Consider the following 24,347-nt stretch of genomic DNA (forward strand, 5'->3'; position numbering starts at 1 on the left):
AGCTGAAGGGTTTGCTTTCTGGCAAGAATGTTTCCATCTTTACAGCGATGGAGGGAGCGTTAATAGTTTCTGATAACCTCCCTCCTTGCTTTGTGCCACAAGCACTTGAAAAACAGCCAGATTCCCTTCCCAGCCTGTCTCTGAGCTGCCAGCACTTATGCCAGGTCCTGTGATGGGAAGATGTTGGAGTGATCATTTTGCAAGCAATAGGGATAGCTGTGCCAGCCATTGTTCCTCGCTGGGGTGAGCCTGTTGTGCTGGGAGAGTTGTTTTCATGATGCTTTTCAGGAGCAGGCAACAGCAGACCTCTGAGTAAGCCCACCCCAGGTAAACACTGGAGGCTGTGGCCTTGTAGAGGGGTCCACATTTGCTGAGATGAGCTGCTAGTCCCATCTGTGGGATTATGCCTGTGGGACATGCCTGTCCTGGCAGGAGAGCTCCTTGGCCCCAGCCCTGGTGTGGAGGAGGCACCAGGAAGGGCTGCTGTGATGAGGGGGATGTGGCTGCTGCTCAGCAAGTGCCTGGAAGTCTCCAGAGTGCTGCATCACAGCACAGACCCCTTCCCTGTGGCACTGCTGCCTCTGGGGCCGACGTGGCCCACAGCCCCCCGGGGTAGTGTCACTTCTCATCATTTCCACTGCCTGCCCCTTGCTGCAGTGTCACCATCGATTATTTTTGGATGTCCTAGATCTGTCAGGCCAGGGCTGGCTGCTCCCCCCACTCCCACGGAGCAGCAGGGTCTCATCACCCAGTGCTGTGGTGGGTGCTGCCCTCCTCTCTCCCCAGCCAGACCAGCTGCCCCATTCCCAAAGGATTGGAAGCTGCTGGGGGTCACCCAGTGTTGATGACAGGGCTGCTTTCCCCCACAGCCTCTCCCTGCTCTGCCATAGCTCATTAGAGTTTAGCAGGAAGAAACAAGGACAAAATCTGCCTGCAGCCCTTTCCCCCAGTGTGTGCACTTCACTGGGATCTGAGCCCAGAAAATTTATTTTCCTGTATCTCTTTTTTGTTTACCTTTCCATCTCACCTGCTCATTACTTTACAGTTTTCCATCCACTCTTTTGTAATTTATAGCAACCTGGAATCATACCTTATTTTGTCTGATTAAAAGATTTCCTGCTGCTCTTCCTCCAGCTCCAAAAAGTGTTTTCACACTCCTCCCCCAGCAGTAGCATATATTAAATACAAGGCAAACAGCATTTCCACCTCCATCCTAAAACCTATTGCATGCTTAGCAATGTTGCTGCCTTTGAGTCCAGTCAAGAGCCAAGGTGTTGAGTACTGCTAAATATTAGTCCTACAGACCGTGATGGATTACAAGGGGACACTTGGATGCACAGGAAAAATTAATTTCCTGGAACAGAACACATCCATCTCCTGCAGAGTCCTCCCCTTCCCTCAGGATATGGCTGTGGGGTGTGGAGCAAGGTGATCAAAGTGATGCTGCTGTCATACCTGGGAACATTGCTGCTGCTCCAGACCCCTGAGCTCATCCAGGTGCCTGCCCTGTGTGGGTGGTAGCAATGATTTGTCATCTATCTCTGGCAGACAGCCTAATTTTTTAATTAGCTGATAGGCTGATTAGCTGCTGTGCTGCAGCCACTGCTCTGCTCTGCTGGTGCCTACTCAGTGCTGCAGAAAGCTGGTTAGCAGCCAGGCTGCTGGGGCACATCACCCCTGCACTTCCTGGAGCTCTGTGTGCAGGGAGGGAGGCTGTTTGATGGGGAGGAGGCTGCTGGGCTGTCGCAGGGAGCGGAGGGGACCCTTGGCTGCATGGCAGACAGCAGGACCTGTGTTGAAGCACACAGCTGGAAGGTAAGCTGCTCTGCACCTTGGCAAGCTGTGCTGGTGCAGGGCTTTGTAGCATCATCTTCTCTTGGGAGGGTGGGCTCTGGAGCAGCACCATATCCTGGGAAGGGGGACTGCAGCCCCCCAGCTGCCAGGTCAGTGGCAGCAAGCTCTGAGGAGTGTGTCATGCTTGCACACATGCACGTTTGCCCCTGCCTTGGCTGCTTCCTCTGGGCGAGGCTCTCTGGTGCTGCCGAGGTCAGCTGGGCAGGCAGCAGTGATTAATGCTGGGCACAGAGGGGAGGCTGTGTGTGGAGAAAACAAGGCCTGGCCAGGGGAGCACACAGCCAGAGAGGAAGCTGCTCACAACCCTGCTGACAGCAGCAGGGAGAGCAGCCAGGGGCAGCTGCCAGTGCAGGGGGTGAGCCAAACCCAGGGAGCCTCTAATGAAGGGCAGGATGGAGAACCCAGCATGTTTGTGTAAATAAAATGTGTGCCTCCACACTGGACTTGTTGAGGTGCTGGCATCCCTGCCTGGCACTGCAGCTGTTCTCGTGCCCTGCTGCAGCTGAGGCTTTTGGGGACAGCTGGCTGCTGCTGCTGGGCAGTACCTTCTGGGTTGCACAGGGACCTCTGGAGCCTGTCACCCACTCTGCATCCATGCTTGGCCATGGTGTTGGCTGTGGGAGTGGAGTTTTTCTTGGCCACACATCTCTCAGAGGCAGTGAGGGCGGAGGATTCTGGTTTCACAGCCAGCACAGGCAGCTTTGTGGATCCACGTGTTGCTCCTGCAGGCACGCTGCCGGCTGGAGCTGGTGGCTGCTGCCCTGCTCCAGGACGATTATGGCCCAAGGCAGCCATCTAAAAGTCACTACTGGTCCTTCACAGCTCCTTCCCTTGGGATCTTCTCCTGTCATGCTGGGGACAGCTAAAAAGCCTGACTAAAAAAACATTGCTCAAAGTGATTCAGAGAGGTGGAGGGGCAGCTGTCCAGCTGTGCCCAGCATTTGTAGACCAGCAGACCAGAGATCCCCAGCCCTTCTGACTCTAACTCAGAGAGCTTTGGTAGCTTGCCTGTCTTCCTTCTGGTGGTCCAAGTCAAGTGGCAAAATGAACAGCCACCCCCTGGCCCTTCCCCACAGCCCACTGCAGCCCTGCAGCACCCAGAGCTGCAGCCAGCAGGGGACACTCCTGTCACTTGGCTGCACTGTGTCACCCATGCTGGCTGCTGCTGGCCCTGCAGAAGGTTCACTGAGCTGCTCTGCCTTTATCAGCTCCCTGTCCCAGCCCTGTCCAGGCCATCACCCGGCCACCATCCTGCACTGTCCCCTGAAGGATGGAGTGGGGTCCTGCCTCCCTGTGTTGCAGGACTGGGAGGTGCTGGCTCCGTGGGAAAAGGCAAAGTGGTGTGCTGGGGTCACACAGCTAGGGCAGCAATCCCAGCAATGCCCTCTTGAAGCACCTCTGGTCCCAAAAGTCACTGCTGTGATGCAGGGGAAGTCAAGGTGCTCCCACCTGATATGTGCCAGGTTAACAGCTGGACTCAATGATCTTAAAGGTCTTTTCCAGTCTAAATAATTTCATGATTCTCTGTTGGAGGAGTCTCTCCTTGTTGGCATGAAGCTGCATGACATCCCCAGAGCTCTGGCTAGGTCCACCAAAGCAGCTCACCTCCTCCCTGTGCCCCCTGCTGCCATTCATGATCCTGCCTGACATTTCTGGGAAGAGCAGTTTCATAGAGTCTTACAATGGTTTGGGTTGGAAGGGACCCTGAAGTTCATCTGTGTCCAGCCCCCCTGCCATGGACAGGTGTGTCACTTGATCAATCAGATTGCTCATCTAGACCAAGTTTGCTCCTGTCATTCCAGTGGTGGGGTGGCCTGGGCCACTGCATACCTACTCTATCCCTGCTGTGCCCTGAGGCAGTTTTTGGGGTCCATTCTTCCTGGGAAGGGCTGTTAGACTTGCTGCAGAAGCTGCCTGCTACCACAGGGGCTCCTTGGTGCTTTTCCAAGCATCCAGACAAGATGCTGTGCCCCTCATAGGGGCACCAGAGGGGTGCCTATCTGTGTGCTGTTGTAGCCCCACTGGGTCCTGGCAGAGAATGTGGGGCAGCAGGGCACAGGGACATGACCTCTGCCCGCCTCTGCCCCCTCAGTGGATGAGGTTGTGGGATGAGGCATCTCTGAACCTGGCCATTCGCCTCTGGGCAGGGATGGGGAGGTTTTGAGCCAAGCCTGGAGCACAGCCCTGCTGTAGCTGCTGATACAAGGCAGCAGTAAAAGATTACGAGCTTTAAATGGGGCCAACCTGTCCTATAAAGCTGTCACTGCTAATGGAGACCATCTCTGAATTGCACAGCTCCCCTCTCCATGCCGTGGCTGGAAGAGCTGGAGCTGAACAGAGAGGAGGGTTCTACACAGTATGGCAGAGTGAGAAAACTCCCTGCTGAGCAGAGCACTCAGCCTTTTCCCACATTTCCAGCTGGATCCCTGTGAGCAGCTTGTGCCTAAGAGAGCACACGATCCCTCCACCCCCACATGGCAGCCAGGACAAAGGCTTGGTCGAAGGGTAAAAGAGCATGACACATCAGAAATGTTAGTGCCTGGCCCCTTGCCAGTCCCAGGCAGAGAAATCATCTCAGCCATTAATCTCTGCATGCAAGCTGCATCTGGCAAAGTGATGCTTCATGTCACCCATGCTCGCTTACATCTCAGTGTTGCAGTTCATGCTTGCTTTAACAAAAAAAATTTAAAATTTAAAAAAGGAAAAAAAAGTACTTGGTGCTTTCTGGGTCTAATTTCTTGGGGAGTATTTTCTGTGGGAAGCACAGGGCACAGCATGGACCAGTGTGCTGGGGTGAGCCAAACATGGGGAGCCTCTAAGGAAGGGCAGGATGGAGAAGCCAGGGTGTGTGTGTAAATAAACTGTGTCTCTATGCTGGGCTCTTGTGGCACTGGCATCCCTGCCTGGCACTGCAGCTGTGCTCAGCTCAGCTCCCTGCTCAGCTGAGGCTTCTAGGGACAGCTGGCTGGGCTACAGGGACCCTCCAGAGCCTTTCATCCACTGAGGTGCTGGGGCAGGCAGGGTTGGGATTGGAGCTTCCTCCAAGCTCAGCTTTCATTCTCTACTGTGATTAACTGCAGTTGTGTTCAGCTGTAATTTTAGAGAACAATTGGATGACGTGGCTCACAGTTGATTTAATTGAAACCTGATGAGGCTGCTGTGCACCAGGGGAGTAGTGCTGGGATGCCCCTGGGAATCCCATCCCCTCTTCCCAGTCTCTTGTAGGGCTCAGGCTCCCCACATTTCTCTGGAGCTGAGATTGTGCTGTAAGTCCAAGGTCTTCTTGTCCTGGAGTTTTGTGACCAGTCTGGGTATTCTCAAGTGTGGTAATGTTTTGGATTTGGGGGTTTGCCCCACTGTAATTTGAGCCACCAGGGAGGTTGGGTGCATGTGGGACACTTGTCTTGTTCCTGACTGCAGAAATCCACTACTCTGCTGATTCATATGCTTGAGTTGCACTGGCCGTTTTTGAGGCAGTTCGGAAAGCTGGGGGAAATTGCTTTCAGGTCAAGACCTGCTTTAGCCTGTGGTGATTTACTGTGCCTGGGGTTTAAATCTCTGCAAACAGAGGATTATAGTGATGGTAAACACTAGGTAGGCCTGGGGAATGCCATACTGACAGCTGAAGGGAGCATGGCCTTTCCTTTAGCAGATAGAGCATGATGGATGTTAAAATAAATTGAGGTACAGCCCAAGTTGTAGTTTAGATACTGTTTCTCCTTAATTTATATTTCTGCTTGGGTGCTTCTCAGTGTAAGCAGTATGTTTCTTGCTTAACCTCACAGGGCCTTTTTGCTCTTAAATGAGGACAATGTGGTAGGTATGACCAATTGCCAAGAGTCCTAGATTAGTGCAAGATCTGCAAAAAATTCAGAGCTGCTGTACAGCCCAGCATCTGCTTGAAACACAAACACAAAGCAATGAACACTTTTGAAAATGCAAAGCTGCACTCCTGTGCTGGAGGATAACTGCTGGTGCCTGGCTGCTCTCAGTGCCTCTGGGTCTCTGGTGGCTTTGGGGGCTGAAAACAGAGCCATTGCCTCCTGCTCTCAGCAGCCAGGAGTAGCCAGCAGCCTGTCCCAAGCACGACAGGGTGAGGAGATCAGGAACCATGGGCACACTGCCCCAGCAACACCAGGCTGATGGGAAGCCCTGCCCATAGGCACAGCAGAAGGTGAGGGCAGGCAGGGCTTTTCCTCCTGCAGGTACTGGGCAGGAGGAAGGATGAAGGCTTGGTTTGCTAATTGCTCTGGAAGTGGTGGTGATAGGCAGATCTAGCCTGCAGGGAGCTGTAAGGGGACCTGTGCATAAGTGGGACCAAAAGACATCGACACAGCCTTACAATCCAATTACTGCTGAGTGCTAAGCAACCTGGCCAATTTGCTCTTGGCTTTTAGAACACATATAAGTAGAGAGGGCATTACATAATGCCCTGGGGATGGCTCCACTCGCAGTCCCTGAGAAGGGCTGAGCTGGCCTGGCCAGAAGATGACCATGGCTTTGCTTGTTGCTGGATGATCCCATCTAATGGCTTGATCTCTTGTACTGTCTGCACTTGCTGCATTGCACTTGGCCTGCTGCAATCCATGCAGCATCCACCTGGATAAGCAGTCTTGTCAAGGCACATCTCCTGCACACTCTCCCAAGTAGCATCTCCATCTTTCGGTCTTTCTCGTGCTGCAGAGGAGCCTGGGACAAATTCAAGCAGGGGCCTGACCCTGTTAAGTACCTCAGGCCCAGCCTTGAGAATGATGTCCTCTAGCCTTTCGTTGCTCTTGATGTCTCACTGCAAGTGGAAGATGTTTCCATGTCTTTAGAACCCCCCTTGCCTCGAGAGGGTACCACCAGCAGTAATAGTGTTCCAGGCTGCTGCAGATCACCAGCAGTTCTGTGCAGGCAGAGGGCTGTCATCTCTGTGGCCTCTTCCTCAGGGAAGCCCGTGGCAAGCTGCTGGGAGCTAATGGCTTTGTGCAGGTGATACTGGAAGTGTCACATGGTGAACTGATGCTGTCCATGATGGGAATTGCTTTGATATGTTGGGCCAGGATGGATGCTGTCTGGGATGGAGGTGGGAAACATTCATGGAGTTGGTAGCTGAAAGTAAACATGGAATTTTGCAGGGCTGGCACTACAGAAGCACTTCCAGAAACGGAGAGAGGCGAGGTTGAAGCTACCTCTTGCTTTTGTCAGTTATATTGAAAACCAGTCTTCTGGAAGGAAGGAGGGAGTGGATAGAGGCAGGGGGTCACCAGAAATGATTTCTGAAGTAAACACACAGTGGTAAATGCTTCATGATGGTTGAAGTTTGTTTGCTTCATGCAGAGGTTGCAGCTGGATTGTGTTAAATGTGAGTTGCCCATGGAGTAGACTACACCAAATCCTCATTGGGTTCAGCTCCTCCAGTAGCTGGTGGTAATCACAGGTTACACTTTTGTCTTCTATTGCTGACTTTTCCTCTTTGTGCTTTCAGAAATAACACGGATCATCCAGGTAGACTTGGACCTGAAGTACAAGACCAACATCCGAGAGCTGTTTGATGAGTTTGACAAATTCCCAGAGGGAGCAGTCATTGGGATTGCCAGAGAAATGCAACCAGTGTACAGGTACAGCCCCCTCCCCGGGGGGAGCAGGGAGTGGGCAGCAGGTGGCTGGTGGCTTCTCTTCAACTCAGGTTGCTCTTTGGAAAAAAACCCAGAGAGCAGTGGTTTGTGGAGATGGATGGAAATGGTGGAGACCAATCCACCATCCCGGCAGGGGGCCTTAATCTGAAACTTGTAAATTGATATGAGCAAACCATACAGTGTTGCTGTGGTTTGTTTGCTTGTTCTCACACACCATCACAAGACTTTCAGAGGCAAATTCTTGATCATCAGTGCCAAAATCCATGCCTGGACTCTAGTACATCTAGAGTACATCATGTACGTCATGTTTGCTCAGCCATGCCTGCTGAGGTGCTGTAATTGTTTGTGTGTTGGCGCTCTGAAGTTTTGGCTGAAAATATTGCAGAGAGTAGGGATTGAGTTTGGGCAACAGTGAGGTTCTGGGTCCCTGGAGTGCATTTTCTGCTTCCCCCACTGAAGGCTGAATGGGCAGCTCTTGCTGACCTGGGCTTGCAAGCATGAAGGTGGCCTCATGGTCCCTTGCTCTTCAGACCCTTGGTCCACAGCCACTGCCAACTGTGCTGGAAACCACTCACAAAGGGGTGGCCCAGTCCTTCCCACTCATGGGAAATAATGCAAATCCCACCACTGGTGGGATTCAGGAACACAGGGGTATTTCCAGGTGCTTAGAGAAATTGGTTTTGTTTAGCCATTGTTCTAAGGATGGACCTCAGGTTTTCTTTTAATCCAGGGTAGATTAGATAATTATCCCAGGATGCCTTAATGGATCTCAGCAGAGCTGAGTTTGAGCATCTCAGATGGCTTGGCTAGATTTGCTAATCCTAATGGAAAAGTTCTTGGGGAAAGATAAAAAAGCCTAAGAGGTCTGTATGTCTTTTCCTTCCCTGCTGGAAGCCTACTTCCCTACTGAGGCTCTTAGGACATGACCAGCAGCACTCTTGGGCACAGGCTGAGCTGCAAAGATCTGGACCAGCCTTTCTTGCTGCTTGTGCATCCAGATGGGAAGAGGGTAGAGACAGAAGTTCATCAACAGGAGATTGATGGTTGTTAGTCACCACCAATTGCTTCCTGGAAGCCTAAACCATATGACAGAATGTGATTGCTCGAACTACAGAAGTCACCACTATTTCTGAGCTGGAAAAAAGACATCTCTCTGTCTGTGGCATAAGTGTTGCCTCTCTCCTGATTTGTACTCTTGGCAGGAAGAGCTGGCACTAGAGGAACACGGATGCTGAGGTCTTGTCTCCATAGGGTGACACCATGCTTGGAGAGTAGAGGGCTCCTGTATCTGCTTTGGGTGTCCTTACAGGATTTGGGTGCCCAGAATGGTAAATCCAGCCCCAGTTAATCATATGCAATTGTTAGAGCTTAAAAGGGGGGTGGAGGGAAGAGCCCCAGCCAAGAGTGGCTGCAGGCTGTGAGTCTGTGGCCTCGGTGGGCCCAGCAGGGCAGATCCCTGTTGTTAGCGGTGCTGGAACAGGGTAAATGAAGCACTCGTTTGTCTGCAGTTAGTACAGGGTGGAATCACTTTGTTTTTGTCTCTGCAGGGTTTTGCATTATTTCAGTGCATAACTAGGGAGTGGGGATGGTGATCTGCTGCCTGGATGTGGTTTGTGGGACTGGGTGTGCCTGGAAGGGACTGAATTAAGGTTTGAGGGGCTCCACTGGAGAGCCTTTCAGCATGGCAGGGGACAAGGCAGGGGATCATGGGCTGAGCACTGAATACCTGACCCAAGCCATAGCTGTGTTCTCCCCCTCCTGCCACCCGTGGTGGGGACAAACATGCCAAGCAATAATAGCCCTCACAGGCTGCATTTTTGGGCTGAACTTTCTGTTGTTGCAGTTTTGACATTCTGGGTCACTTTGGGCTATGTTGTGCTTTTCTTCTTGTGTTGTTTTGATCTTCATGTGAAAACAAGTTCTTGATCCTTCTTGTCGCCAGATCACCCGTTGTGGGGCGAGCTGTGCAAACTCCAGCCTGCCCTCCTGCCAAGCCCTGCACCCTGTGGGGCTCGCACCTCACTGCTAAAAGGGTTTCCAGACACAAACATGAGCTGAAAAAGCATGGATGTCTTTGTAAAAAAAATTCTTTACTATTTTTATACTTTCAGAAAGATAAAAACATGTTGTAGGTGTGAAACAACAGGTGTCAGCTCAAGCCGCGTTGTTTGCCACGTGTGCACGCTTGAAGCCTCAGTTGGGGAAAGGGTTGTGGGGAGGGAGGAGGATTACAGGGTGATTGTGGGGTCTCTGTGTTGCCACTCACGTTTTCCTCACCATTTCACACAGCTCTCTGCAGCACTAGCATTGCCCCAAAGCATCAGAGGACCTAGCAGTGAGGGTGAATTAGCAGAGCTGTTCTGAGCTTGCTCATGGAGCTGTGGACTCGGTTCCCTGCGGCAGGGTAAGCCAGTGGCCAGAAAGCGCCTGGCTTCCATCTTTCCTGCTGTGTAGCAATGGGAAAGATGGATGGAGATTAATCCACCATCTGTTTCCATCAGCTGCCCGTTGGCTGCCTGGCTGTGGGCTGCACTTTGTGGGCACAGACTGGGGCTGCAGAAGGCTCAGGCTGCTGCACTGGTGCAATGAGCAGTGCTGGGCACAGACAGACATTCCGGGAAACGGAGGAGTAAGAGAACAGCGAATCGGAAACATCCCAGAGCCTCTCTTCATATCCTGAAGGTAGGGGAAACCTCCAGACAGCAAAACAGGATGGCACGGGAGTGTTTCCACTCGCTTGACTCATGCTGAAACAATGCCCGGCCACTGTTTGTCTTGGACAAACACATTTCTCTGAGCAACAGGATCTCCCGGCCCTCCTGCTAGGCCAGTGCTGGGATTTAACTGTTGCACAGTCTGGTGTTGGTCTGTCCTTTGGGGCCACTCAGGCTGAACTGGAGTGGCCTGTGGAGAGCAGTAGCTCCTGCTGAAGCTGGACATGGATCGCTCTGCAGTGTCTGGCAGGGAGTCCTGGATGCAGAGGGGGAGGTGGCAGGAGCCCACGTCACATGCAGGAAGTGATCTGAGGTCCGAGGCCACTGGCATCACGTCAGGTTTCTGTCTCTCCAGCTGCAGCAGGGAAAAGAGGCATCCTGTCCATGGGTCAGGCATGTTGTCCTTCCTGTGGCTGTTGGATCCATTCTGGGACATGGGCTACAGTCAACACCTCTGTGGACAGGGTTGCAGGCAGAACTTCATCCCACAAGAAGGTGCTACTGTGGTGAGGTTGTTGAGGACACTGGTACTGTGCAGTAGCCTCCTAGATGCCTCTGAGCTTTCTATGGCAGCACTGGATTTGTCCTGCCAGGCTGTTGTTTGAATATTGGCCTGCAGAAGAGCCTCTTCCCAGGCTGGCTTATGCCTGCTCATGTGTCTGCCTGCAGAGGGTTCACACTGTGGCCAAGATCAGGAGCTCTGGCTTCAGTAGGAGTGATTTTGATGTAAAGATTAGACTCTGCATCTAAAGTTTGCATCATCCAAAAGGCTTTAAATGCAAGGAGGTGCTTCTTCAGAGTCATAACCTTAATTAAAAGTCCTGTTGTCCCCTGCAGCATTTCAGCTGCTCAGTTGTGCTGGCCAATCCTGCTCACCAGGCTGCATAGAGTGAGTGATAATGGTCTGTATAAATATTTATGTTGCACTGAGCCTTCCGTGCCAGATCTTGGTCAAATTGAGATGTCCGGGCTCTCTGGTGCTCTTGAGCCCTGCTAAGAAACCTGCAGAGAAGCTTTGCAGATGCAGCCTGCATGGGAGCGACCAGATGGGCAGCAGGGCACTGTCCTTGGGGGTGTGTGGGTACATGCCCGACCCTGCAGAGCAGCTCAGCTGTGCTCCCAGCAGTGCAGCTGTGCCATGGCTGGTGATGGAAGCATGGCCTGCTGCCCCTCAGCCTGCTGACCAGGTGTGAGCACTGGGGCTGCACCTGGGGCATAGCAGGATCTCCATCAGAGCATGACAATGGCATCCTCACACCAGTGCAGCCCAGACCTACCTGTTCCTCCCTGCCAGCCTGGCTTGGCTTAGCACCTGTTCCCAGACACATGAACTCAGTGCTGCCAGGTGCCAAAGGGATAGGATTCCTCATTTCAAAACGGCCCTGTGATTGAGAGGAACAGGGTGAGGAAATACTGTGGCACTCCCCAAAATGTCCTGAAAGCTCTCAGATTACTGAAGGCAGAGCTTAAACCCCATTCTTCCTGTGTTTCCTGGTTCTAGACCGGTCTGGTCACACTGGTGGCACGTGAGAGGAAGCAGAGCAGTGGTACCGATTGCACAGCTGCCCTCAGCAGCCTCAGCCTGACCCCATGTGCCATGCCGTGCTCCCTGCTCCCATTCCCATCCCAGCCTCTTCTCTGCCTAAGCACTGCTGCTGCTGGCACTGCCAATGGAAGTGGGCTCTGGGTGCCCACAGTGTGCTAGCACCACCTGGGGCCCTCAGAACTGCCCCCATCATGCTCCCTTTGGAGGTCTCCTTGGGAAGGAATGGTCTGCTGGCAACAGGGAGGACTTAACCCACAGGTCCTCAGATGGGTGCTTTTACCCCTTCCAGGTAGAAGGAAGATACCTGCTGTGAAGGTGGGCCTCAGGAGAAGTCCCAGAGCTTCACAGGTCCAAGAATGCACACAGCTGGGGCTGGAAGGGTGGCTGCTGCTTCCACTTCTGCTATTTGGTGAGATCTTTACTACTGTGCCCTGTGTCAAGAAGCTAATTAAAGCTTGAGGCATCTTGGGAATCCACAGTGTTGGAAATGATAAGTTTGTCCAGTAGGAAAGGATATCTACATCAAAGGGGCAGCTACAGACTACAAAGGGCCGACACTTGGGTCCCTGTGTGGCTGCAAGGCCATTCGCCTTTGCCTCTGCCTAAAACCTGGGAACAACTCAAACAGGACATTATTTTGTAGAAAGGAAAGGCTTTGTTTCTGCTTGTGATCATGTGGGAGCTGCTGTGAGTGTGCTGTGTGTTCAGTGACATGTGTTTTGTTTGTTTGAGAGCTGCTGAAATAAGCCAGAGAAGCCCATTAGCGGGTGGAAGCAGGGCTGTGCAGCTCCGGCCGCGGCGCTTGCAGTGCTGGGTGTTTGTGGGAGCTCAGCGGCACCGGCGCTAAGTCACTTTGTCAGATGTTTGGAAGAGGAAAGGAGTTATCCTGGACTGGGAGCAGGCTAATGCTAAATCCATAACCAGGCCAGGCTGTCAGAGAGTCTGGGCTGAGACAGTACATTCTGTACCTTCTCTTGGGATCTAAAAAAAAACCCCAAAGTACGGCTGACAGCTGCAAGCAAGGAGCAGCTGGATTTTCCCTGGCTGAGGCAGCAGTGGTGGTTGTAAGATGTAACACTGCAGGTGGGCTGCTGCCTGCAATGGAGCTTTCCAGAACTGGAAATAACCATCTCCAGCAGGCAGGTCCTCCTGTCTGAGTTTTCCTGGTTTTGTGGACTTTTCATGCAGGCAGGTGGCCCTGACTTGGAGACTTCACTCTTTTCCAAGGGCTTTTGCCCTGAGGAAGCAGGGAGCTGGCTTCCACAAAAGGTTCTGTTCCCCAGGCCCCTCAGGAGTAAAGGCAGGAGAGTTTGTGCCTGCCATTTGTGCCATTGTGATGTCAATGCTGCCTGCCCACAGTCCTGCAAGCCCCAAACCCTGTGCACTTTGGATTTTAAACCATTTCAAGACTTTGACTTGATTTGTAGCAAGTGCTGCTGTTTGATGCATGGGGAAAACGGTTCTAGGAATTGGTTTGGCAGTGGCTGACAAGAAGCAGCCAAAATTACAGAACAAACAGAACCTGCAAGGAACTGGAAGCAGAATTAATTTGAGGAATTCAGCTTTACCTCTGATTTAAAAAATTATCCAACAAGGTAAAGGGTTGTGTTGTTTACAGCTGTGAATATCATTAATATATGCGACCTGTCCAATTTATTCCCACTACAATGCAAACTTGAAATGTCATTTAAAAACAATGAATAAATTGCATGAGATCTGACAACCACAACTGTGCATTGATAGCACAAATAGTAATAATATTAAGCAGCAGGTGAGCTTCTGTGAAGGGAGAGCATTTCCCCTGTTCCTGAGAGTTCCATTGACAGGCAAGGGTGTCCCAGAGCAGGCAGCCTGTGCTTCCAAGGCATGCATGAGAACACTGCCAGAGCAGAATTTATTCACAGTTGTTAATAGAAATCTGCTGTTTTAGCAGTATTTAGGGCCACAGTGTTCTACAGTGTCCCTGTGGATGGGTTGCCCCGCTTCCTGTACGGGTGCTGATAGAGGATGGTCTCACACACACAGGTCATTGCTCTGCGCTGCCACCAGTGCTGTTTGCTCTATAGATGGAAGGAAACTGCTGTGACCCAGACAGGGATTTGTGGTCCCACCTGTATTTGGAGGATGATTTTAGCACTGGCATGGGGTGTACAAATGTTTGATGGTGAGGAGGGCCACCCTTGAAAATCTGTCCCAAAGAAAGGTTTTGTTCACAAGCTGTGTTCACGAGTTGTCATTTGTCATCTATTTAAGAGTTCCCACTTTTGGACTAAGTCCACGCAGAAATGTCATCAGTGAGAATCAATTTGCTGCTCTAAATACAGGCCTTTTAAAAGTTTGGCACGTTGGCTGGGCTGTGGTAGAGACCAGCACTGTACAGACATAATTTGTGCATTGCGTGAGACTTTTATTAAGGGATTACTGATGTCCTCATTGAAGAGCTCAGTCTGTTGCTTCATCAGTATTTTCCATGGGGTGGCTGGAGGTCTTGCCTGAGCTGGACCTTTACCCTGAACCCATCAGAGAAGGGTAAGGTGGTCCTGGTGTGCACACCAACACATCCTGCCCTTTGTCCCAGGGTGGAAATTGACATTGTTTTGCCCCAGTTTGACATTTTTCCCTGCAGGACAAGGGGTATTGCTGTGTTGGCGATGCCACTGCACATCACTGGGTATACATGGTGCTCCTGAGAAGCGTGGAGCTGGGATTTCCTGGATTGCACAAGCTGTTCAGCCTCAGCTCAGGTGCTGTGGCATGGGCTGGTACTGAACCTGCTGTCCTGGCTCTTTAAGGGGTTTAGCAATTGCACATGGAAAATAAGCAATTAGCAACAAGGGCTGCTTTGTTGTGAAGCCGCTGAGCTCACCAGGCCGAGGTCCGGCTGCCAGGGCAGGAGGAGGGAGCTGGGTTGGATGCTGCCCTGGGTGGTTGCCTCGCTTTGTGTGGCAGAAGCTTGGAAGGGCCCACCTGCATTGCTGCAATGTCTTCTGGAGGTGGGAGGAGAGGGAGGAAGGGGAGCTGGCCTTTGCCTGCAGGTTAATCTCAGTTGAACACAGTGATGGTAAGGATCTGACAGCTGCCTGCCCCAGTGAGGATTAACCACGAGGAGAAGGGTGCAGGGAAGTTTCTTGGCTGTGCTCTTACTTTGTGCTAAGGATGAAGGGGGAAAGCCACCATCACCCCCTGAATGGACCATGCCATCATTCCCATCACTCTCCCCTCACCACTGCCCACACCCTCCCCTCCAGGCAGGACAGAAGCTGCTATCAGGGTCTCCCCTGTGTTGTCTCCCATTTCAAGCACATCCCCTGTCCCCATCAGGACACTGCATACTTCACACTGGGGCTCCCTTCCCATCTGCCTCTTTGAGCAGCCCTGTGGAGCCCCGCAGGTCCCAGGCACCACCAGGTGGGCAGCTCAGCCAGGGATTGCTTGGTGGGACCACAGCCAGGTGCTGTGTCCTCCTGCCACCCTGGGGGAGTCCTGGCAGCACACGGAGCAGGGAGCAAGGTGCACTTGTGCCTCACTGCTCATTGCACAGGAGCAGTAGTGTTTGCCAGCTGGGTAAGTGCCTGCAGCTGGGGATAACGCCGGCAGCCATCCGTGTTCTGGCTCAGGAACTGAACAGCATATTTGGAGGTACGAGAGCGTGCGCTTGTTTTAGTTGGCGTTTGGGCTGGCAGGGCTGCTGTTGGAGTGGCTCAGAGAGGGATGGCTGGCAGCATGTGCTTCTCTTGTGCTCCAGGAGCCTCATGCCAGGCTCAAGGTCCCCTGACCCCTGTGAGAGAGGCTTGCTCACAAAAGGCATCCTCAAGGTACTGGCCTGCTGCTGCTGCCCATCCTCCTCTCCCAGACAGCCCAAACTCTGGCAGCACTTGGCGAGAGGTAGGAGCAATCAGTGAGCTCCACAAGGAGCTGACTGTTTCTGGGAAGCTTATTGTGTCCAGATTCTTGCAGATTCCCTATTTTTGTGGCTTTATTCCATGACTGTTGGTTTGTTTCCCCTTTGGTGAGGGAGAGGCCATGCAGCTGCATAGGCTCATGCAGTGCACACTGGCTGCACCCTGCAACCTTCCAGGAGCATCCTGTAACCACAGGCACCCTGGGTCTGGCCTGACATCTCGTTTCACTTCATGTCATTTTGACTTGGTTCCTTGATTCCCCAGATGCCTGTGGGGGAGGCATTCCTGGAGATGTGGATTCACGGGAAAGGTGCACATCCTCAGCAGCCAGCCCAGTGGCAGCTGCACAGCTGGTGTGGCAGGGTTGCAGCCTCTTGAACATCAGATGGGTATAGGCACACAAGCCCAGTCTGCTGCCTGTGGGGCAAGTGCTTTGAGCTTGCTGCTGGTCTCCCAGCTGGCAGTAACCCCTGCATCTTGCCTTTCCTGCCAGCTCAGGCACCCAGCTGCTTTACCAGAGGTTTTCAGCTTATCCCATGAAGTTGTCCCATAACCCAGAGCTGAAGTAAATGAGTGGAAGTTCACAGATTTGAACAAAGTCTTTCCCCATTTGTTTGCCTCTTGCTGTAGAGAAGGCCCTATAGAGTACAGGTGGTGTTGGAGTGGTCCCTCCTGGCCTGGCAGCTGTCCCCAGCGAGGTGTTTGGAAGGGTGTGATGGCAGCTTTGTGAGCTGGGGCTCGTGACCGCCGGGCTGCGAGGCAGGGGAGGCGCGGCCGCAGCGCCCTGTGCTGGGCCAGCAAGGGAAGTCCTGCTGGAAGCAGCGTTTTTTATCTGGGCTGCCTGGGCCTGGCGTTTGAATGCTTGGAAATGCTCTTCTCCAGATGTTTCCTAGCACACGCCGGCTCTGTTTATAAACAGCTCCTCAAAGCAAAGCCTGTTGGGGCTGCAGGCAGGCGCTCGCGGCAGGCCCCGCACGGCTCCCCTGCACCATGGCACGGGGTCTGGGGCCACAGGTCACCTCTGTCCCCTCCCATCTAGATGGGTTAGAGCAGTAAACAAAAGCCCCAAATGCCTCCTCTTCCTTTCTCCTCCCTTTCTCCTAGCTAACAGCTTCCTGCTCCAATGCATCCTGGTGGTGCTGCCTTCCTGCCCAGGCTTTTGCTGCTGGGGGCACGGAGAGGAGGGCACACTGCCCTGCCTGAGCTGCTTGTTCCCAGGGAGATCCCGGCCACTCCAGGGGCCTGGGTCAGGGAGACATTTCCATTGCATCTAGCTGGGGTTCAGTTCCTTGATGATTATCTCAAGGGCACATCCTGGCAGCAAGCTCATCCAGCCCCTGGAGTTTTCCCCTTATGTTTTGCCAAAATTTGAGGTGAGTGCCAAGGGGCGATGTGAGGCAGGACAGAGTGGAGTGGGTACAGGCTGTGTCAGCTGTTTGGCTGGTTGTTGTGCTTTTCCAACCCCATCTCCTCTGAAGAGAACAATGCTCTCGTAATCATCACTCCTTCCACTTCTAACTGGGTGAAGGTGCCTTTCAGCCGTGCTCTTCTCTGTCCTGGCAGGACAGAGACCAAAACCTGCTTGAAAGAGAAAAGCCAAGAAAAATCCTGTCTAAACAGCTGCTGCCAGTGGCCCTGCCAGGACACCTTTCCCTTGGTTGGCCTGAGCTCAACAGGGGCAAGGCTGTTGTGCTCAGCTGTGAGCAGGATCCCAAACCATGGGCACTGCAGAGCCACCTGCAGCTCATCACATCCTGGATCTCACCTCAGCATCACTCCCTGAGGATGGCCCTGCCAGCCCCACACCCCACACACGGCCGGGGGAGGACAGCCCTGTCACAGCCTGTGCTGGGAGGAAGGGCTGAACAATTGCTGCTTGTCAGGCTGTCTCCTCTTCCTGTAGAAAAGGGCATGTTATCAGCCATCCACAAGTCATCTGGGGAACAGCACTACTGAAAAACTGAGTCATGTTGTACAGATTTGCTTTAGCCCCACCATGGCCTGGCAATGCCAAGGGCCTGGGTGCTTGCAATTTTTTTATCCTGGCTGCTTGCAGTGGCTGTAATCTTGTCCCTTAGCTTGGGCAGCATGTATTTGGAGGTAAGAATGTGAAAGGAATCAGCTTCACTGCTGTGGAGCTGGAAATATGCTCCCCTCTGTGGCACTGCTTACCCTCTCCCTCCTGTCAGCTTCCAGCATAACATTCTGGGCAGGGGGATGGCTTTCTTGGCACTGCCAGGGAGAAGCAGAGAGCAGAGGATGCAGAGGTGGGCTTGAGCCACTCCCTGGATCTGAGCACTTCAGAAGGCTGATTGGTACATGGCTGGGGCTTGTCTTTGCAGGTTGAGCTTCCCTCTAATGCTGTATGGAGAATGTTTTGCCTCCATTTTCTAAGGAGCAACCCATCCATGAGTTGACTTTGCCTGTCCTCAAGACACAACTGCTCTTTGCAGAGGCAGAGCCCTTTATCCTTTCCCCACCCTTTAGATCCAATGAGCACTGCTGCCCATGAGCTCTGACAAGGCAGCCTGTCCTCCACTCCCCTTGCCTAGGAAGCATGGATACGACTGCTTCAAGACTGAGCCCTCCTTCCATGGAAAACTGGCACTGGGAAAAACCCTTTCCGTTCTGAATCAGGTGGAAGGGAGTGGTGTAAAGACCCTTAATGAAATGGGAAATATCCATGCCTTAATGGAAAATTTTAAGGAAGTGATGCTGCATGATGCTTGTGGTTCTCCAGATCAGGAAATAAAAAAGATATTCACAGTTGGCATCATTAACAGATCCACATTTCTGCTGGGAAAAAAAAAAAAAAAAAAAAAAAAAAAAAAAAAACAGAAAAAAAAAAATAGATCCCATTTCTGCTGGAATAATTCTGCTGGTGGCTGTGTAATCCTGGCTGTCACCTTGGCCAGTCTCACTGTGCTGGGACCCAGAGCACAGGCCAGAAGGATGGATTTGATAGTCTGATCCCTGTACAAGCTGTAGCAAGAGCCTGTGGGAGCTCAACATGGCTTCTTAGAAGAAAAATTTAAATTTAAATGTTTGCAGTGGAGAGCATTGCCTCTGGAGCTGTCCCAGGGGCAAATGTCCGTGCATCTTCTTACATCTGAGGGAGTCCAGCTTCAGCTTCCAAGCATGGGACCACTTTAAACATTTGGGCGTTAAATCTACCAAGTTCTTGTTGCCTTGAGCTGCATGGAGACTTGGGTGGTGTCCGACAGGTTTGAAAAGGAACCAGTGGCAGGCTTGCCTTATTCTTTCTAACAATGTTTCTCCTTGACTATCTTCACAGCAAGGTGTAAAAAACCCCTTCTGTAACTTCACATTAAGTGTGGGGGCTGGAAGGAGAGGGCAGTGCTGGCAGCCCTGGGCTGTGAGACAGTGGTGGAGGTCATGGGTCTCTCCTTCCCTCCTCTGACACAACAGGCTCAGACTGCTGTCAGGTGCTCAGCTTTGCAGCAGAGGATGCTGTTTGAGGGAAGAAGACTTTCAGACTGAATGGGAGCAATTTTGGAGGGCAGATCCAGCTACTTGGGGAATAGCATGGGATTAATTCAATTCCTGCAAGTAGCCAGTGTATGTATGGTGAGGTATATTCTCTCACACAGGACTGAGGAAGGAGCCAAAGAAATTTCTGGGCTGCTTGCTTAGGTAATTGAAATTAGGACACTTGTGGTGGTTCACCCAAGGCTCTGGGGATGTGGTTTTGTCTCTCTGCACAGCCCTGTGAGCAGTCACGCGATCCTGTGTCCACTTGACTCACTAGAATGATGCTGGTACAAACAAAAGAGGCTTTGGGAGATGGTAAAGCAGCGTGGTTTGAAGTCTGAGCAATATCCTGTGCAGGGGGATGGAAAGAAAGGAGGCCTGTGAAGCACTGGCTGTTCTGAGAGGCTGGGTGTCTCCAGAAGAAGACAAGCATGGTGAGATCCCTTGGGTGGGTGGTAGATCCTTGCTGTGATCCAGACCTGCCCAGACTTGAGCTGGCTGCTCTTCAGGCTGCCCTCCCTGACATCCCTGTGCCTGTTCTTCCTCTCTTTCCAGGCACACCTTCTGGCAGTATCGCCGTGAGAACCCCCAAACCAAAGTGGGGGAGCCCCCTCCTGATGGGCTGCCAGGCTTCAACAGTGGTGTCCTGCTTCTGAACCTGGAAGCCATGAGGCAATCCAAGCTCTACAACCAGCTGCTGGAGCCCACCATGGTGCAGAAGCTGACGGAGAAGTACCACTTCAAGGGCCACCTTGGGGACCAGGATTTCTTCACTATGGTGGGGATGGAGCATCCAGAGCTTTTCCATGTGCTTGACTGCACGTGGAACCGGCAGCTTTGCACGTGGTGGAGGGACCATGGATACAACGATGTGTTTGACCAGTACTTCCAGTGTGAGGGGGAGGTCAGAATTTACCATGGCAACTGCAACACCCCCATCCCTGAAGACTGAGGCACCCACTGCCCCCAGGGGCAGCTCTGACTGCAGCAGGGCCATAGTGGCTGCACTAACAGTCCCTCAGGAAGGGTGACCAGCTCTGATCCAGCATAATCCAGGGCAATCTAGGGATCCCAAGAGCATTCAATATCCCACTGCCTGTAGCCTCACCCTCCAAGAGGAAGGGCAGTTCAGTTGTTGGAACAGGCCTCCACAGCCACTGTACCCAGGGCTCAGCCCTGGCTCTGCTTGGCCAAGTCCATGGTGCCCATCTGGTGCCCATCTGTGCTTCAGCTGCTGGGGCATGGGAACAGCCATGGGCCCATCAGAGACTGCTGCTTTTGCACTAGGCAGGGCCCAGCTCCCTGGGTGCTGTGCAGCTTTGCCTTGTCTGATGGTCAGCAGGAGTGCCCAGTGGGCAGTTGGGTTTCATTTGTCATTCCTTGGTGGCCCATTTCTGCACCTCATGCAGAGAGTTTGTCTGGTCCCTCTGGAGAGCAGACACTGTCCTCAGGTCATCTTCCTTTTGAAGCATTCCAGAAAAGCGAGAGGGCTTTAAAGACTGAGAAGCTGCTTTAAATTGGGTTATTTACAAAAAAAAAATTGAATGCTAGATAAGCTTTAAAGCCTTCTGTTGGTTCTTCTGAGCAATAAAAGCTTTACTGCCCTATGTTGTCCTAGACGTGTTCAGTGAATGTGTAGCAATAGGTTCATTTTTCTAGCTTTGCCTTTAACCTTTTATACAAGAATAAAGCTGCAGATATCAGACACGCTCGGCTGTTTTTCTGTGGCACAACTGAAGTCCTGTGCAACAGGAGGTTTCCTGCACTTATCATGTTTAAAAAGTAGTTGATGTGTATCTGCTGGGCAGTTGAATGTGGTGCCCCACATAGCTTATCCCACATCTATCCCGTGTGAGGAATGCAAATAAAGAAGCTGGATATTTAAAGATCATCACCACCATAGCCAGGGTTGATTTGGAGGGTGCTGGGAGCTGCCTGTGCTATGAATGAGTGAGCTTCAGGCTGAGCACACTGTCCTTTGAATAAATGCTGCCTCAGTGAGCCTGGCTGGCTGCACAGGTCTGTGTCAGGGACATGCATGGCTCACTAACCATCTCCAGCCCATGGCTCATTAACATTAACCACCTCCAGCCCAGCCCAGCTTGTTTCACACCCTGTGTGTGCATCTGTGTGATGTGCACGTGCAAGAGAGGCGTGGGGAGCTGATTGTTTGTTAGCCTGATAACAGAACACACCAAATACACCAAATATGTGGCAGGAGTGTCCTGGGCCCCTTCCCCCATGCCCATGAATGAACTTACGGGGGGAGAGGCTCTCCTCCCTCAAACTGATGTGCAGAGACAACAGGCTGTGGTATGGTCTGCATCCTGAGCCCTGCCCTCTGATGTGCTGAATCAATTCATTTCCAAATAGCACAAAACCTTGTCTTCAAGTATTTTCTCATCCCCAGGGAAGGAACAGTAAAGAGGTGATTAAAGGTGAGGGAAAGATGCAGTTCCTTGCTGTGTTAGACTCACATTTTCACCAAAAAACAAGGTGATCCAGCCTCACTGTGCAAGGCAAGGCAACCAGCCTTGCTGGAGGCTGTCGCGGGGCAGGGTTTGGGGCAGCTGACGCACTGTGATGCTGCACCCTGAAGGATGAAGAGGATTATTATGGTGTTTACTGGTCAGAGCACACTGGTGGCACCAGTGACACATGGGGTTTCACATGCCAGGGCAGGACCTTGCCATCAAGTTTGGAAATGGCCATGCTGGAAATACAGGCCAGGCTGCTTGTGTCACCAGCACTGGGGAGGGGTGGGGTGATGAGCAAACATGGCTTTTACTGGGGACTGAGCAGCTCTGGGGTGGCTGTGGGTGTCAGGGCTGGCCCAAAAGGACCATGATGGATGCTGCAGGGTGACACCTTGAGAGACAGGGCTGTGTGGGGCCAGGTGCCCTCCCTGCCCCACAGCCATCCCTGCAGCTGGGCCAGGCATTGTGCTCTCTACCTGCAGCCAGGGGAGGCTCTGTAGGGTTAGGAGCACTTCTCCCTCTCTGGAGTCCCAGTCTATGTGGGGGAACACCTGCATGGGGCCACTGTTGCCCCAGGCTGAAACCTTTTGCTCAGGTATTTTCCCAGAAATCAATTCCCTTTTTTTATTTTTTGTTCAAAATCAGAGTCCACTGGGAAACTCACTGCGGTTTTTTTCAGCTAGGAAAAGCGTAGTTAAATGAAACATTTAATTGAGCTTTATTGGTTTTCCCCAGGCATCACAGAGAGCCTCGAGGCCCAGCTCCGCACACGCGCCGCCGGCCCCGGGCCCTGAGGGAGCGCGGCGGGCAGCGAGGGCCGCGCCGTGCTATTTATAGAGCCCGCACGTAGCCCAGCCGTGCTTGCTGTGTAATTATCTCCCCTTCATGCCCTGCTGATTGCAGGCACTAATGAGCTCGGCTCAGAGAGGCCGTGGCGGCCTGGGGCTGACTCGTGCGGCCTTTGGGAGGGTGCTGCCCCCGGGTGTGCTGTGGGGCAGGAGCAGAGCTTGCTGTGTGTCCCTGAGGGCACCGCCTGCCCAGGAGCCCTCACCCCCACAGGTGATTCCTGCACTAAGTACCCAGTCGGCTGCATTTCCCTCAGTTCCTGGAAGAATGGGGACTTTCCTTCCCAACCCTTTTTGACCCTCTTGCACCCTCCTGCTGCAGCCCATCCTCAGACAGGTGTTGCTCCAGGCACACAAATTCAGACCCGAGCATCCCCTGTGGTGCTGGCCCAAGGCCAGGACAGCCAGTACTTAGCAGCTGCCAGTACAATCATGGTGAAAGATGCCCAAAAACCATCGAACAGCACCAGTTTGCCCCTGGGCACTGGGGATTTGCTGCCGTGACCCTGCAGCAGCAGCAGCACTGGCCTGACAGGCAGCTCCTCACCTCCAGAGGGCTGGCACCGTGTCCTTGGGCCAGCGCTGGTTCCCTGCCTAGCAAAGGGCATCTGCAGACTCCAGAGCCTGCTCATGGGCTGGCTGGAGCCCCTCCGGAGATGCAGCAGGCTAAAGGCAGCCCTTGGTGAGTGGCAAGTGGGGGCATGCTGCTGTGACACACAGCAGTGGGGGGACACAGCTGTGGGGAGTGGGAGACCAGTCCCACCTGCACAGGCTGGTGGCAAGGGATGGGGCACAATGTATTGGAACCCATGGGAGGGCTGCAGTGGGCCCAGCCAGGCTCTCTGCAAGGATGTGGTGGGCTTCATCCTCAAGTTACTCAGCCTGGAGCTCCTCCATCACAGATTCCTGCTCCTTGTCTTCTCACCTGCTGGCTCACAGCAAAGTGCTGCTCATGTCAAGAGCCCCATGTTTTTCCAGGATGGAGAAGGAGATGGGAGAGCAAAGGGGTCTCCTTTGTAGAAGATTGGGCTTTGGAAAATATCTCTTTAGCTTAAGCTTTAGGGGAAAATTCAGTTTCTATGTCATTCAGCATTCATGAGAAATTGCACGTACAGAAAACAGTATTTATGATTTTCTGCCCAGCTTTGCTTCCAGCCCTGTCCTGGAGCTGCATGAGATTTTTGCTCTCCTCTCCCTGTGTTTCGTAACACCATCAGTGTTTATTCTCTTACTCATTTGTACTTCTTTCCCATTTGAAATAATCAATTGTTAGTATAAACTCACCTAGGGAGCAATTAGTGTGAGCCTAACCCAAACAGGCGCTGGGGTGCTCCATTAAGGAATATCCCCGCCCTCCCTCTCCACGGATCCCAGAGGATACAGTATTTACTTTTCAGCTCTGCTATTCAAACTGAGCGCACTTCGACCAGCGTGCCAAGAATAACACAAAGCCTAACAACGGGGTGCAGCGCTAAGATGGAGTTCCTGACTTTACAAACCAAAAAAATAAAAAGCCAACCTATTATTTTGCCTTTGCTGAGAAATGCCTGGCAGCAGCAGAGCAGGCAGGTGCCAGAACCACCCCTCTGCCCTCAACAGAGCCATGGGCAGCGTGAAATCTGTCCTGAGGGACACAGAAAAAGGCAAAAAAGAAAAGAGCAGTAAGCCTGGGACACGGGTCAGCAACTGCCTGCTTTTCCTTTTAATGAAGATTTTATTAGCTTGCTGCAATGTTTTGTGAGCATTTCCTCAAAAGCTTTGCAGAGCCATGGAGGGACACATTCCCCAGCACCTGTAGATATTTCAGCCAGGTTTTCAGTAGCTCTATTTCTGACCATCACGAGCCTCTGCAGATTTAATTGCTAATTGCAAAGAAATTGCTGCCCAGTCCTGTAG

The 24,347-nt window shown here is 52.4% G+C and overlaps 1 protein-coding gene across 1 annotated transcript in view; it reads left to right on the forward strand.

Annotated features, from left to right (window-relative positions):
• XXYLT1 (xyloside xylosyltransferase 1) overlaps window positions 1-20,836 on the forward strand; it is a 32,577-nt gene extending 11,741 nt beyond the window's left edge. The window contains exons 3-4 of the mRNA XM_066556787.1: window positions 7,325-7,457; window positions 19,685-20,836. Of these exons, the coding sequence (XP_066412884.1) occupies window positions 7,325-7,457; window positions 19,685-20,081 (530 nt within the window). The 3' untranslated portion in view covers window positions 20,082-20,836. The remainder of the gene's footprint in view (window positions 1-7,324; window positions 7,458-19,684) is intronic.
• Window positions 20,837-24,347: the final 3,511 nt, after the last annotated feature.

Source organism: Molothrus aeneus, chromosome 10 (genome assembly GCF_037042795.1).
Source record: "Molothrus aeneus isolate 106 chromosome 10, BPBGC_Maene_1.0, whole genome shotgun sequence".
Classification (NCBI taxonomy): domain Eukaryota; kingdom Metazoa; phylum Chordata; class Aves; order Passeriformes; family Icteridae; genus Molothrus; species Molothrus aeneus.